Source organism: Microcaecilia unicolor, chromosome 3, assembly GCF_901765095.1.
Source record: "Microcaecilia unicolor chromosome 3, aMicUni1.1, whole genome shotgun sequence".
NCBI lineage: Eukaryota > Metazoa > Chordata > Amphibia > Gymnophiona > Siphonopidae > Microcaecilia > Microcaecilia unicolor.
Genome location: NC_044033.1, coordinates 152,506,624 through 152,523,683, shown reverse-complemented (window position 1 = coordinate 152,523,683; position 17,060 = coordinate 152,506,624). Strand labels below are relative to the sequence as shown.

General features: G+C 43.4%; 1 protein-coding gene across 2 annotated transcripts in view; it reads right to left on the bottom strand.

The window, feature by feature from the left end:
* The window catches only part of SMOC2 (SPARC related modular calcium binding 2), a 220,553-nt gene that overhangs the window by 15,531 nt on the left and 187,962 nt on the right, over window positions 1-17,060 (bottom strand). For both annotated transcript variants that reach the window (XM_030196489.1, XM_030196488.1), the window contains exon 9: window positions 90-172. In XM_030196489.1, the coding sequence (XP_030052349.1) occupies window positions 90-172 (83 nt within the window). The remainder of the gene's footprint in view (window positions 1-89; window positions 173-17,060) is intronic.

The window sequence follows — 17,060 nt, the reverse complement described above, 5'->3', positions numbered from 1 at the left end:
AAATTCTCAAGTAAACAAAAGTGGTCTCTTCTGTGATGCTAATATTGTTTTCCCATATAGAGTTTAGCAGAAGGGAAACTTTTACTGACCTTGAAGTTGACGTCCTTTGTACAAATCTTTTCTTTTGGTTGGATGGGCTCTGGCACTGGTATCACATTTGGGCTGTTCATGTCTACAGAGGAAATTGTTAAACAATGTAAGCAAAATAATGACAACAACATATGGGTCAATATTCAGCTATCATGGTCAGCAGGTTTTCTTTTCTTTCTTTTTTTTTTTTTGTAACTTGAATCTTTATTAAATGCTGGCTGCAGCAGTCAAAAAATATCCAGATATTCAGCACCACTATCTGGATAGTTGTCAGGGCTGAATATTCAGATAAAGCGATCAGCACTGGAGTTTATCTGAACAGCGACAATATGTAGTCTGCTAGCCAGATAAATTACGCCAGCCTTCTATTCATCTGAAATAATCTGGATACATTATTAGGACAGCAGACTGAATATTGCCATTATCTGGGAAAGTTCTGGGATCTCCCTGGCTCATCCTGGCACTACCCATGTAGGCTCAGATTCTATATATGGCGACAAAAGTTGCGTGTACAAATTTGTCAGTTTGGCCAAATTATACACGCAACTTAATTAACAAGCCAATTGGTGCCAATAATTGGCCAATAACAAGCAATTATCAGCACTAATTGGTATTAATTAGAATGTATGTGCACAACTTTCAAAGTGTATTCTATAAAGTGGTGCGCATAAATTCTAATTTGCAGATCTCACAAGGGGTCTAAGTTAGGCGCTGACATTTACACCAGCATTTAGTTGGCGTAAATGCTCGTGCCTAAATTTTTGTCACAGGAATGGGTGCTATAAACTGCACCTAACTTTAGGCAAGGTTTTTTTTTTTTATTTATAATTTTCACAAAAATACAAACATAACCAGTTTGCAAAGTAATACAGAGAAATATTTCAAAGAAAAAATAAATGCTAAATCTAGCATATATTAAACAAAGTAATCTTTTCACTCTTCCTTAGACCACCAAAGGGTGGGGGGAGGGGACTCAACAAATTTAAGGAGAAATATAGTCCAAAAGAAAAAGGAAATTGCTTCAAATTGGCATAGTCCTGTTTGTTAATTCTTCTTTAATTGCTGAATCAATGTTCTTATTCAGGTAGATGGAATTTTAGCGTCCAGAAAAGACTTTAGTTGAGGTGGCTCAAAAAAAACGTATTTAATGCCAGACATTCGAATTATGCACTTACAAGGATATACCAAAGTAAAGATTGCTCCCAGTGCTCTCACTTCATCTCTTAATGCAAGGAATTGTTTTCGCCTTTGCTGTGTTGTTTTTGTAACATCGGGATAAACCCAAATTTTCTGTCCATAGAACAGTGTTGAGGAATATTTAAAGTAAAGTTTCATAATCAAATTCAAGTCCTGTTCAAAGACCATAGATACTATAAGAGTCCGTCTAGATGTTATTTCTATGTTCGATTCCTCTAGTAATGCAGTTAAATTTTGCATGTCTACAACAGGGGATTCGAGTGTCTCTCCCGATTTTTGAGCATTAGGTAAATAATACACCTTATTACAAGGAGGACTCTCTGCGGGAGTTAACTTCAGAATCTCTTGAAAGTATTTCTTGAGGAAATCTCGAGGCGTCAAAGCAGGAGACATTGGAAAATTTAACATTCTAAGAGTGAGGCGTCGGTTGTAATTTTCTATCTGCTCTATTTTACGAGCAGTAAAAAGTTTGTCTTTAACAAGAGCTTCTACCGTTGTTTTAACTTTTGTAGTCTCTTCTTTAATAGCAGACATTTGAATTAAAGATTCTCTTTTTATTTCGTCATAGGATTCTGACATTAAATTCAACTTACTTGTTAACAAAGAAACTTCTTTAGTGGATTTAGCCACCTCATTAGTCAATCTCTGAAGCGCCATCCATATAGCTGCCATAGTCACCTCCTGGGGCATTTCTTGCTCCAGAATATTCTCCACTGGTGCATCAGGGGAAGAACCGCCAGAAAGAGACAAGTCAGAGACTACAGCGGTATCTGCTTGTACTCTTAACTCCACTCTGGCTCCAGCGGGACAAGGAGGCGGTTTCAGCAACGGAGGCGAAAGCGTGGTCTCTAGATCCCTGACCGACGTGGCTCCTTCTGCGCCGATCTCAGCGGGTGTCGCCAGTCCGGATTCAAGTGGTAAGCTTCTCACAAAACGATCAAGTGTTTGCTGTATAGGGGATGACGTTAGTGCCACTGGCGGTTTCACTTTTGTAATCCCCTTTCTTTTAGTATGAGGCAAATCAAAGTCCGGGGAAAATCTTCGTATTCACCAGCAAACAGTTTGAGAGCGTCTGTGAGCTCAGCTAGGATGCCATCTTGCTCCTCCCCCTGGTGCCCACTTTAGGCGAGGTTTATAGAATAACGCTAAGTGTGGGGTTTTTCGGCACCATATATAGAATCTGGCCCATAGGGTTTAATTCTCAAAAGGTCACCTGAAGTTAGGCAGTGGGATGATGCGTTCTATAACAATTGCATGCATAACAGCTGTAGGTAGTTAGGGGTACAACTGATAGTGATCGGCGTGTCCTAACTGCTAGGCACACTCCTGACCTGCCTATGTGCCCCCCAGGTCCATATCCCTCTCACAGTTGAGCACTATGGATTATGCATTCCCGATTTGTAGAATCCCAACAAATGGCTGCTATGCGCCTAACTGCTAATTAGTGCCAATTAACACAAATTATATCCAATGATTGGTTGTTGAATTCAATTATGAGCTAATTATTATATAAGGTGTGTAACTGACCCTATTCTACAATTTGCATGCACAACCTTGTACGCGCAAGTTACAGAATTAGGGGGATAAAGCACTATGGACCGAATTATACATATGGCGCTTAAAAAATCCATATGGAAAACATTTCTGCCTAAGCATATTCTATAAGCAGTGCCTATTTTAGGCATGGTATATAAAATATGCTTAGTAGATATACTAGTGCCAAAACTATGTGCATCCTTTTACACCAACAAAAATGTGGTGTAAATCCTAGTATGTAGATTTAGGTGCAAAGGGCCATATTCCACAACAATGTGTGTAAATTTGGAATGCCCACAAAACATCTGTTTCCCCACCCATAGCCATGCTCTTTTTGCCTGCACACATTAAAATTTATGCGCAGTACATTACAGAATGCACTTAGGGCAGTGGTTTCCAAACCTGATCCTGGAGGCACCCCAGCCAGTCAGGTTTTTGGGATATCCATAATGAATATTCATGAGAGATATTTGCATGCATTGCCTCCACAACATGCAAATCTCTCTCATGAATATTCATTGTGGATATCCCAAATACCTGACTGGCTGGGGTGCCTCCAGGATCAGGTTTGGGAACCTCTGATTTAAGGAGTTGTGCACGTAAATTCTAATTATTGCCAATTAGCGCTGTTAACAATGCATTGTTGCTTGTTAAGTGTTGTTAACAACACTGATTGGTTTGTTAAGCCAATTAAGTTATGCACGCTATTAGAGAATACGATTGGATTTCAGCACGGGTTCTAGGTGCGCTATATAGAACCCGGGGGTATTTGGATAATGCCTATGAAAATCTCGGTCAGCAGCACCTATCCAGATAGCTGGTGCTCTTACCCAGACAGGTGCTTTGGAGTATTGACCCAATATAGATTTTTCAACATGTTTCTTTTACACCATAAGGAGATAATTTTGAAACGTGTTTTCTGCATGTGAAAGCTATTTTACACACAGAATAGGGGGTGGAGGTAATATTCAGCCCATGGTGGTCTGCAGTTTTTACGCTGCTCTGACAGCTGCAGGCTAAATTAAGCCTGAATATTCAATGCTGGGCCATGTCCGGCCATGACTGCTGAGAGACACAACCAGGCCCGGGGCAGGACTGGACTGCTGCGTGCGAATCAGGGGCGTAGGGGAGGGGGGTCCAGAGTCCAAGGTGAGGGGGCACATTTTAGCCCCCCCCCCCCGGCATCGCTGACCCCCCCCCCACCGCTGCCACCAACAACAACTTTGACCCCCCCCCTTGCCGACGACCCTCTCGAACCCCCTCCCACTGCCAACCCTCCCCCATCGCCGCAGTCACCTACCTTTGCTGGCGGGGGACCCTAACCCCCGCCAGCTGAGGTCCTCTTCTTCCAGCACAAGGCTTCGTTCTGTTTCTGAGTCTGGCGTCCTGCACGTTGTATGTGCAGGACGTCGGACTCACAGAAACAGAACGAAGCCTTGCAGATCCCCCGCCAGCAAAGGTAGGCGAAGGCGACAGTGGGTTGGCGGCGGGTGGGGAGGGGTCGAGGAGAGGGTCATCGGCAGGTGGGTCCAGGGCCAAATCTATGGGGGCCCAAGCCCCTGTGACCCCACACATCTACGCCACTGGTGCGAATGCGAACACACCCCCTTGCCCCTCTACCTGGGCCACCACGCTGTACCCCGCCCCCCACATGGGCACTGCCCCCGCACCTTTCTGTCTGCTCCCTTGCTCTGTCCTCTCCTGCATTGCTCCTATCTGTGCCGGGAGTCAAGACCCGGATGATTGCATTAACGCAAATAATATTCCAAATGAGACCTCACCAATGTACATTAACCCCTCCTTTCTTCTACTGGATATGACTTTCTCTGTGCAGCCCAGCATTCTTCTGGCTACATTGAACAAGAATGTAATGCTCTTTCTGGGATTATTTACTCATTCATGTTGCTTTATAGACAACTAGTAAAACAGGCCCGTTTCTGACACAAATGAAACGGGCACTAGCAAGGCTTTCCTCGGAGTGTGTATGTTTGAGAGAGTATGTGTGAGATTGACTGTGTGTGAGAGACAGAGAGTGAATGTGCGAATGTGTGTGTGTGAAAGAGAGAGAGTGAGACTGCTGGGTGCGAGTGTGTCTCCTCTGTCCCCCCTCCAGCCACCCAGCGATTCTCCTCTCTCCCCTGCTCCCCCTTCAGCCACCCAGCGATTCTACTTTTTTCTTGCCCCCCTCCAGTCACTCACCGATGCTCTTCTCTCCCCTGCCCCCCCTCCAGCCACCCAGCAATTCTCCTCTCTCCCCTGTCCCCCCTCCAGCCACCCAGCGATTCTCCTGTGTCCCTGCCCCCCTCCAGCCACCCAGCGATTCTCCTTTTTCCCTTGCCCCCCTCCAGCTACCCAGTGACTCTCCTTTTTCCCTTGCCCCCACTCCAGCCACCCAGCGATTCTCCTATCTCCCCTGCCCCCCCTCCAGCCACCCAGCGATTGTCCTCTCTCCCCTGCCCCCCCTCCAGCCACTCCTCCACTTTAATCAGCATATATTAAATTCCCCCCATGTGCTACAGAAAAGCACCGAGCACATCCTATATAATAAAACGCACCTCCAACATTCTGAAGCGTAGTTCCGGAATGTTGCAGGAATGCTTTAAGGCTTGAAGGCTTCACTTTCTCAGCTTCAGAATGTTGGAGGTGCGTTTTATTATATAGGATAATACTCACATTGTGATGTAATATGTTTTCACACCTATTTGATAGATAAACCTCCCAGTCTCAGAAACACTAAAAATCCTTGGAGTCACCATCGACCGCCACCTAACACTCGAAACCCACGCAAACAATACAACCAAGAAGATGTTCTACGGCATGTGGAAATTGAAAAGGATAAGACCATTCTTCCCAAGATTCGTCTTCCGCAGCCTAGTGCAATCCCTCGTCCTTAGCCACCTGGATTACTGCAACTCACTTTACGCGGGCTGCAAAGAGCAAATAATGAGGAAACTTCAAACAGCCCAGAACACAGCAGCCAGGCTCATCCTCGGAAAACCAAGATACGAAAGAGCGAAACCACTACGAGAGAAATTACATTGGCTTCCACTTAAGGAACGCGTTACTTTCAAAGTTTGCACACTAGTCCATAAGATCATCTACGGCGAAGCCCCAGCGTACATGTCTGATTTAATAGACCTACCACCTAGAAACGCTAAAAGGTCATCCCGAACATACCTCAACCTCCACTTCCCCACTTGCAAGGGCCTGAAATACAAGACGCTACACGCGTCAACCTTTTCCCACATGAGCACGCAGGCCTGGAATACACTACCGCGCAACCTAAGAATGATTAACGAACAAGCTTCCTTCCGAAAACTACTGAAGACGTACCTGTTTGAACAAACTTACGGAAAGAACCAAAACACATAGAGTCCATACTCACTGTTCATCAATGCAACATACATCCACTTCAGATCCCTCATCCTGTAATCAATTGTCCCACTGTCTCCTCCCAATGTTTCTATGTTGATGTCCCATTGTTATATTCCTAATGATAATCGAATGTCTCACACAACTCTGCACAATGTATTCCATATCCAAGTTGTTACAAATGTATTTCTACTATTCATATCTTATTGTAAGCCACACTGAGCCCGCAAAGAGGTGGGAAAATGTGGGATACAAATGCAATAAATAAATAAATAAGGCACTTATTTCACCACACTTGAGTATGTCATTTAAGGTCAGATAAAACACTACTACTGTGTTCCATCATTTCTAATACAAAATACGTCACATGCATGATTCATTTTATATCCATATTTTATTTATTTTATATATATATATATATATATATATATATATATATATATATATATATTATTCATTCTCTAAATATTACGTTTCATTGGATTTTATTATTGTTTTTTTTAATTGATCCATTTTATTTGTTTGTTTTTAATTGTATTGTTGTTTGTGTTTGATGCAGACTTCTGACGCAGGCGCTGTGCGCTGAAACACAGCCCGTGTCGGGTCATCTTTGGAAGATTGTTGTCCAAGTTATTGTCCTGATTTTGAAGGCTCTAAGTGCTTTCTTTGGCTATTTGGAGTTTGTTCTGTACTTTGAACCCTCTCTGTGCTGAGCTTTGGCCACTGCTTTGTCACATTGTTTTGTTGCCTTAAGTTCCTCAGACACTATCACCCCAAGGTCCCTTTACCAATCTGTGCTTATCAGCCTCTCACCCCCTAGCAAATGCAGCTTTTGGGGGGTTTCTTCACCGTATAGGCATCACTCTGGACTTCTTCACATTAAATTATAACTGCCGAACATTAGACTATTTTTCTAATTTTTTTCAGATCGCATCTCATGTTGACCAATTTGTTGCAAATCTTCATGTTGTCCGCACAAAGGGAAACTTTTCCTTCTAACCCTTCGGCAATGTTGCTCACAAATATATTGAATAGATTCAGCTCCAATACCAGTCCTTGAGGCACTCCACCTTTCTTTCCTCTGAGTGAATTCCAGTTACCATCATCCTCTGTTGATGTAAATCAACCAGTTTCTAATTCAGTTCACCACTCTGGTTCCTAACTTCCGCTCATTTCATTTGTTCATGAGCATCCTATAAGGAACCATGTCAAAGGCTTTGCTAAAATCCAAATAAGCTACATTTAGTGCAGGTCCTCCATCCAGTTCTCTAGTCACCAGTCAAAGGAATCAAATTCATTTGGTATGACTTTGGATCTTCTATGCCACTAGATCCTAGGAAGTTTACTATCCTTTCCTTCAACAGTGCCTCCATTATTTTTCAATTACTGAAGTGAGGCTTAAAGGCCTGTAGTTTCCCACTTCTTCTTTGTTACCATTTTTGTGGAGAAGGACCACATCTTCTCCAATCCCATGGAACATCCCAAGTCTCTAAAGATCTATTATACAAATCTTTAAGAGGGCCCACCAGAACTTCTCTGAGCTTCTTACATATCCAAGGATATTGGGTGTTTTTCATCTGGCTTCATGGCTTTGTCCATTTTCAGTTTTTCCAGTTGTTCATAAACACTTTCTTCCATGAACAGTGCAATATCTATTCCACTTCCATATATGCCTTTGTCAGCTGACAGAGATCATTTTGCAGGATTTTCTTCTGTGAACACAGAATACAAGTATTTGTTAGGATGTCCGCCTTTTCCTCCTCACGCTCTATAGACTGGTTCTCAGCAGCTTGCAGTCTCACAATCCCAATTCTAGTCTTCCTCCTTTACCCAGTATACCTGAAAATAGTCTTCCTTTCTTTACTCTCCAACCATTTTCTTTCTTTGTATTCTTCTGTATTTCTTAAATGCCACCTCCTTTGACTTTATTCCTTCAGAAACTTGTTTGGTGAATCATATCAGTTTCCTTTTCCTCTTGCTTTTGTTTACTTTCCTTACATAAAGATCTGTTGCCATTTTTATGGCTCCTTTTAGATTGGACCGCTGACTTTCCACTTCTCTTATATCCTCCCATCCTGCCAGCTCTCCCCCTGATATTCAAAAGCATTTAACTGGCCAGGATCGACACCTGGCCGGTTAAATGCACCATAACTGGCTATCTGCGAATTTTCAGCGGGGCATAGACAGCCATAACCTGCTGAAAATTTGCAGTTTAGTGGCTAGCCAGTTATATCTCATGATAAAATTAGCTATTTGGTGGCCTTATTTGGCCACGTGAATACCAGGCCTATCTTTGGCCAGTTCAAACTTAACCGGAGAGTGCTGAGTATCAGCTTGGCTGGTTAAAGTTGAACCAGCCAAAAATAAACTGGATATTCAATGCCGGTCAACGGAAATGGGCCGGCATTGAATATCCATGTTTAGCGCCAACTGTGGGAGTTAGCATGGCTAACTCCCGCGGTCTGAATATTGGGCCCTCTTTCTTCAGGTCCTCTCTCATTTTACTAAAGTAGCATGTTTGAAATCCTGGACTGCGTTTTATGTGTCTATACTCTGCTTTAGTTCTTACAGTATATCGAACCCTACAGTGTGATGATCACCACCTCTCAGACATGAGATACATTTTCTGCATTTGTGAGCATGAAATCCAGTGTTGCCCTTTCTCTTTTGGGTTCCATCGCCATTTGTCTGAGCAGAGCATATTGAAAGGCATCCTCAATCTCTCTACTTTGTTCAGATTCTGCAGATGGAACATTCCAATCCGCATCCAACAGGCTGAAATCTCTCAGCAACAGCACATCTCCTTTCATTTCCAGCCTTTGGATACATATAACCAGATTTTTGTCCAGATTCTCCATGTGTGTCAGAGGTCTATAGATGATACCCATATGAACACAGATTCCATATTCTCTCTCCAAGATGATCCATATCGCTTCCTCCTTTCCTCAGTTGCCCTGCATTTTCAGCTGCTTTATATTGTTTCTCACATACAGTGTTACTCCTGCAACTTTTCAGCCATCTCTATCCTTTCTAAAAAGATTATAGCCTGGTATGTTATGTCCCAGTCATGGGAGTCATTGAACTATGCCTATGTGATAGCAACAAAATCTAAATCTGTCTCTAACATCAGGGCTCGCAGATCCTGCAATTTGTAGCTTAGACTGTGAGCATCAGTGGCGTAGCAAGGGCGGGGCGATGGGGGCGGTCCGCCCGGGGTGTCAACGGGTGGGGGGGGTGCTCCATCCACCCCCCTGGCGTGGCACGGCACCCCCCCTGGCGTGGACCCCCCGGCGCAGTGCCTCTCACCCCCCCCCCCGACAGTCCCCACCTGCCTACCAGCTGAGCTCCGTGCAACGGGCACCTCGAATCTGCAGCGCTGCAGACTGTAAAAGAAGAAAACCGTCTCGTCGTTGGCCCTTCACTCACTGTGTCCCGCCCTTGAGGAAATAGGAATTTACATCAGAGGATGGGACTCAGTGAGTGAAGGGCCAATGACGAGATGGTTTTCTTCTTTTACAGTCAGCAGCGCTGCAGATTCGAGGTGCCCGTTGCACGGAGCTCACCTGGTAGGCAGGTGGGGACTGTCGGGGGGGGGGGTGAGAGGCACTGCGCCGGGGGGTCCACGCTGGGGGGGGGGGGCCGTGCCATGCCGGGGGGGGGGGGCCACGTTGCACTGCACCCGGGGGGGGGGGTGCACGCAGCGGCGATCCGCCCCGGGTGTCAGCCAAGCACGGAACGCCACTGGTGAGCATTCATGCTCATTGCTTTACAGCTATTTTTTATTGGCTCTTACCTTTTGCACAGCTTTTTGTCTAGTCTCCCCTTCCACTTTGTTGCCGATATATGCTTTGCTAAGATGGTTTATTTTATTATTACTCCCACTGTTGTTCCACTTTTGTTTTTGCTGGGGTTGACTTCTTGAATTCATCCATCCATGGGTATGGGTCTTCTATTACATAAGTACATAAGTATTGCCATACTGGGAAAGACCAAAGGTCCATCAAGCCCAGCATCCTGTTTCCAACAGTGGCCAATCCAGATCACAAATACCTGGCAAGATCCCAAAAAAGTACAAAACATTTTATACCGCTTATCCCAGAAATAGTGGATTTTCCCCAAGTCCATTTAATAACAGTCTATGGACTTTTCCTTTAGGAAGCCATCCAAACCTTTTTTAAACTCTGCTAAGCTAACCGCCTTTACCATATTCTCTGGCAACGAAGTCCAGAGTTTAATTACATGTTGAGTGAAGAAAGTTTTTCTCCGATTCGTTTTAAATTTACTACATTGTAGCTTCATCGCATGCCCTCTAGTCCTAGTATTTTTGGAAAGCGTGAACAGACGCTTCACATCTACCCGTTCAACTCCACTCATTATTTTATAGACCTCTATCATATCTCCTCTCAGACGCCTTTTCTCCAAGCTGAAGAGCCCTAGCCACTTTAGCCTTTCCTCATAGGGAAGTTGTCCCATCCCCTTTATCATTACCCTGGTCTCATATTTCAAATACATTATCTTGGATGAAAAAATATTCTTTAAAATCCTGCTTTTTTGCACTGTGACAATATTGTAGCATATGCTTCCTTCTGGATGAGAATTCACAGATGCCTCTTGTATATGCTCTTTTTACATCAAGATTAGATTATTTCAATGTGATATACTCTGGACTTCCCTGCATGCTCCTTAAAAGAAATCAGGGGTCCTTTTACCTAGCTGTGGGGAAAAGGCCCTGTGCTAGCAGCAGGGGTGGTTTTTCCTATGCACCAGGGCCCTTTTTACCGCAGCAGGTAATAAAGCCCGCAGCACACATGGCCATGCAGTAAGAGACCTCTCACCGCATAGCCATGCGGTAGGGAGCCCTTACCGCCACACACTGAGGTGGCGATAAGGGCTCCCACATTAACCCAGCGGTAATCGGGTTGTTGCCACGCAAACCATTTCTGTGGGGTTTCTTTTTCTCCTGGAAATGGTGCATGCTTGGGGTGGGGCTACTGCCAGCTGTTGTGTTGGGCCAGCGGTAGTCCTGTAACAGTGAACGGTAAGCCCGCGTTGGGCTTACCGCCACTCTGTAAAAGGGCCTCTCAATCTGTACAAAACATTGCTCCGCGGACATTGGCTCATACTTCCAAATTTGATCCTTTTTGCTCTTCCACAGCTGCTGCGATCATTATCAGACCATCATCTTCATTTACCATCTGTTCATGAGGCATGACTTGATTCGATGCGACATTCAGCCTTTTACTATGCTGCCTCAGCATTATGGAATGCTTCACCAACTAATATTCATCTGGAAGACTCCATTCCCAAATTCAAGAAATCTATGAAAACATTTTTGTTTATGGAAACCTTTGGCGAAAGACTAGGTGGTTCAGCATGCACCAGCAGGTAACTGATATCACAATGTTGCTATTAAAGCCCCTCTCTACTTCCTTTTACAGCTATCGGTATCAGCTCTTCTTCTTTTAACTCTCTCCTATAATGTATTGGCATTCTTTTCATATTTCTGTGATTGATGTAATGTTGTAAACCACTTTGTTATTTTGGGAAAAGTGGTAAATCAAGTAAAGTAGACTGTTCTGCCCCCATATTCATGGAATATAACATGCTACTAGAACCAGGATATGAGAAACCTATTTCAAATACAATTGCACAAAATTGCCACAAAATATATATGATGGAATGTAATTCTATAAGATATTTTGTTTAAAGCACCCTCAGATAATCCCACTATACAGAGCACATAGAAAATTTCTGTTGCTTAGTGGTGTAGCACTTCTTTCATCGGGTTGCTCATTTTTTACATGATAAAACACCAAATAAGTGCAGTGGCGTTCCTAGGCTGGCTGACACTCGGGGCGGATCACCGATGTGCCCCCCCCCCGGGTGCAGCGTGACCCCCCCCGAGTGCATTTTTACCTGCTGGGGGGTGCCGCGCGCCTGTCAGCTCCGAGTCCGCTCGTTCCCTGCTGCTCCCTCTGCTCCGGAACAGGAAGTAACCTGTTCCACGCAGAGGGAGCAGCAGGGAGGGAATAAGTAGACTCGGCCAACAGCCGCGCGGCACCCCACAGCGGTGTGCACCCGGGGCGGACCGCCCCCACCGCCCCTCCCCCCTTGGTACGCCACTGAATAAGTGCTAACAGACTGGTATAATTTTTCTCAAACTTTATACCAAACCAGCCTTATATATACCAATTATAAAGGTGCAACATGAATTGTTAGCAAAAAATCAATGAACACTTATCTGTATTGTTCTTTCATATTATCTTCTCAACAGCTTATATTAAAAGCAGGAAGCCGGCAAAAGAATCGGTTGGGCCGCTGGATGACCAAGGGGTAAAATGGGCGATCAAGGAAGTCAAAGATGTAGTGGAGAGATTGAATGAATTCTTTGCTTCGGTCTTCACCGAGGAAGATTTGGGTGGGATACCGGTGTCGGAAATGGTATTTCAAGCGGACGAGTCGGAGAAACTTACTGACTTCATGGTAAACCTGGAGGACATAATGGGGCAGTTCAGCAAACTGAAGAGTAGCAAATCTCCTGGACCAGATGGTATTCATCCTAGAGTACTGCTAGAACTGAAAAATGAGCTTGCGGAGCTACTGTTAGTGATATGCAATTTATCCTTAAAATCGAGCGTGGTACCAAAAGATTGGAGGGTGGCCAATGTAACGCCGATTTTTAAAAAAGGTTCCAGGGGAGATCCGGGAAATTATAGAACGGTGAGTCTGAGGTCGGTGCTGGGGAAAATGGTAGAGACTATTATTAAAAACAAAATTACAGAGCACATCCAAGGACATGGATTACTTAGACCAAGTCAGCACAGCTTTTGTGTGGGGAAATCTTGCCTGACCAATTTACTTCAATTTTTTGAAGGAGTAAACAAACATGTGGACAAAGGGGAGCCGGTTGATATTATGTACCTGGATTTTCAAAAGGCGTTTGACAAGGTGCCTCATGAAAGGCTACAGAGGAAATTGGAGGGTCATGGGATAGGAGGAAATGTCCTATTGCGGATTAGAAACTGGTTGAAGGATAGGAAACAGAGAGTGGGGTTAAATGGGCAGTATTCACAATGGAGAAGGGTAGTTAGTGGGGGACCACTGCTTTTTTAACATATTTATAAATGATCCCCTAAGAATATCCTGAGCTTACTCTGTCTTATATAATTCTTCACAATGTAATCCATAACTGTACTGCAACCAACTGCACTCCCATCTTTTACAATGTATTGTAAGCCACACGGAGCCCGCAAATAGGTGGGAAAATGTGGGATACAAATGCAAATAAATAAATAAATAAACTAGCGAGGTATTTAAATTTGCTGATGACACAAAGTTATTCAAAGTCATTAACTTGCGAGAGGATTGTGAAAAATTACAGAAGGACCTTACGAGACTGGGAGATTGGGCGGCTAAATGACAGATGATGTTTAATGTGAGCAAGTGCAAGGTGATGCATGTTGCCGGAGAACGTGGTGAAGACGGTTAGCTTGGCAGAGTTTTAAAAGGGGTTAGATGGTTTCCTAAAGGACAAGTCCAAAAACCACTACTCTAAATGGACTTGAGAAAAATCCACAATTCCAGGAATAACATGTATAGAATGTTTGTACGTTTGGAAAGCTTGCCAGGTGCCCTTGGCCTGGATTGGCCGCTGTCGTGGACAGGATGTTGGGCTCGATGGACCCTTGGTGTTTTCTCAGTGTGGCATTACTTATGTACTTATTCTAGCTATGAATGAATGAGTGTCCGGCCTTTTGTCTTCCCCTGCACATGCCCGACACCGCAGGTTTCAAGATGCTTTCTTCAGGGACTAGGGTTAAGGCGGCCTCCTGCTTGTAATGTTGTCAAGAAGCAGTTTGCTTCATGACGAGAAAGTGGATGGGAACCAAGTCAGCCAATTGTGTAAAGAGGTTACTGGAGGCATATTTGCATGACCCCTCGAGAGGTTTGAAAGAAATGTGGGAGAGACTTGAAGAGAATAAGGAGTTACCCAAAGGTGACAAATAGAGATAATGGCAAGTTACAAGAATTAGGAGATCTCCTCCAGGAACTGGAAGCTTTCAAGGCTGATCCAAACCTTCCTGGCCTGTGTTACTTGGATACAACTTGAGGCATAAATGAGATTATAATAAAGCTGCCGTATGACATAACATAAAAATGGTCATCCGAAGGCGCCAAGTATAAAGACAATCATCAAGAGAGGTTTCCTCCATTCACAGTCTTTGTGAAGTTCATCTGAGATTTGGCAAAGAGAAGAAACTACTCTAGCTTCATGTTTGATGTACCTAAAGCAGTAAAAACAGGATACTTCCTTAGTGAAAGGCCGGTCAAGAAGTACAGCAACACCAAGAAGCCTATAGCTGTACATATGACGGATGTATACCCACAGCAATCCCACCAACTGATCGTCCTCCTACTAAAGAGAAGATAAAAAATCCTGACAGTCAGTGTCCTATACATAAGAAACCTCATCCTCTCAAGAAATGTAGAGAGTTTAGGGAGAAATCCTTAATAGAATGCAATGGAAAAAGTACAGAATCTGCTACAAATGTTGCTTTTCATCTAAGCACATGGCTTGATAAAGTTCCTCATGAGAGAAAATTAAATAGTCATGGGATAGGAGGCAAGGTTCTGGTGTGGATTAGTAATTGATTATTGGACAGAAAACAGAAGGTAGGGTTAAATAGCCATTTCTCTCAATGGAGGAGGGTGATGTAGAAATATACAATATTGGCATAACCATGAACCTTGGCTCAGGCCCAGGTCTCAGTGACTTCTGTGTGTGTGACTCAAGAGCTCATGATATGTGCAGACACCCTTGCGTGCAGACAAAAGGAGAAGGGCAAGGGTGCAGAAACAGGACAATATGAGTTAGTGACATAGGAGAAACAGGTGGCTGGAAACAGGAACAAGATAATTCCTGTGGGAGGCTGACTAGGCTTTCCAAGAAGTGCTAATCAGTTTTTTATACTATAAACTGCATTTGAATGTATATAATGTATATAAGTGACAGTGTCCAAACTTTACTTTGGAGAAGGGCAGAAGCAGCTAACACTTTTGTGTAACAGTACTGGCTGTTCTCCCATGAGAAATTATCCTTTGTATTATCTGTTTTGGTAAGTAATAAAAAGAAATTGACTTTCTCATACATGGCCTTGGCTTTATTTATTCATCCCAGATTTGTATGGGCCCATTACAATTTGGGGAGGGATTATATAAAAGCCTAAAAACATTGATGACCCATCGACGTGCATATGGGGGGATTCTGGGTTCAAGGTGCACGATTCCTGGCATCCCTGGGTTCTAACTTTTTTATTTAAATGGTTCCAAAATTTTAATTTTAAATAAATTTAAGTGTGTGAGCGAATCGAGTGGATTGCACTTTGTTCCGGGACGCTGGACAAAGTTACCCACTTACGAAACGGATTACAGATAGTCTCTGGGTTCTAGCCACAGGATACCCAGGGAGATTTGGCCTTCAGGTTCAAGCTGCGGAATTCCTGAAGTACCAATTGTGCATATAGGTGTGAAGACTGGTGAGTATAACATTTACTTCATATTTTTTCTTTTGAAAATAGTAAATTTAAAATGGCCACAACTCTTGAGATAGTAGTCTAATACTTCCCATTAGAAAGAAAGGATCTTACAAACAATTGTTTGCAATGGTATAAGTGGAATAAAAAACAGAGTGACTTTTGCTGGCCCACAAATGGATCCTTTGACGTAGACCTCTTGCGTCAGTTAATAAAGTATAATGAGACCCATAAGAAGGGTAACTCACGAAAGAAGCATTTGCTAGCCATAAATAAATGGATTCTAGTTGGAGAAAAATAAGAATCTAAATCTTTACCTGATTCCAGTGAATTCCCCCCTCCTCCACCGGAAGCTACAGCTCTGCCAGTGCCTTCACTGTATGATAGCTCACCATGCTCTGAGTCTATCAAGGTTCTGGCCTGTGGAACAGCCGTAGGTTACGAGAAATTACACCCAGATCAGACCAAAGAGATACAGACACTGCAAACTCATTTTATGTCCTTGCAAATAAAACAACAACGGTTGATGTGTCCCATGAAGTGTATTTGTGGAACTCATGATGAAAATACATGGGCTGCCTTGATAACTCGATAAGGAGCACTCATATTTCACAACAATTCGTAATTAAGTAATTGCTATTCTATTAGGAAAATATATTTTTTATATAACTTGAATTCTGTTCAAATCTCATTCTTTGAATCTTCTTTGTTCCTGTTTTAATTCCCTCCTCTTATAGACCTCTTTCTGACTCCGTCACACGGGGGACTAAAGGTACTTATTTCATATATCAGGTTCTGTATAGTTTCTCTAACCTCCATTGTCACCCAATCATAAGGGGGTGGCATTAGGAGCCGTAATTGAAAACTAATTCCCATAACTACTGCTTTCTGTTTTTCTAGATCTAGGTATATTCTGGGCCATTTATGTTCCCACCTAAATCTTATTAAACATCTGTCTAAGTTTCTGCAAAGACTGAGTGTCACTTGTATTTGATCTACCTTAGGCTAAATGTTAGGTAAAGAGAAGATAGAATCAATAAAAATAGAGACAGAGATAGGTTTAGATAGATAGGTACATTTTATTTCTTACCCAAACACAGGTCTTCAAGTTGATACAAATACAGACATCAGATTCTGGTTTCAGCCGCACAGGGCTTCGCCGTCTGACAGAAGCTTTGGAGAAGACTCTCAAACTAAGCCAAAATCTCCCCTCTTTTATACACAAACCTCTCCATAGAAGTGAATGGTGAGAAACCTTGCTCCTAATCTTTCTCACTTTCTGAGATCATACTTTCCCACGCGGTCTGCTGTCGGATGTGCCCACCTCCTTCC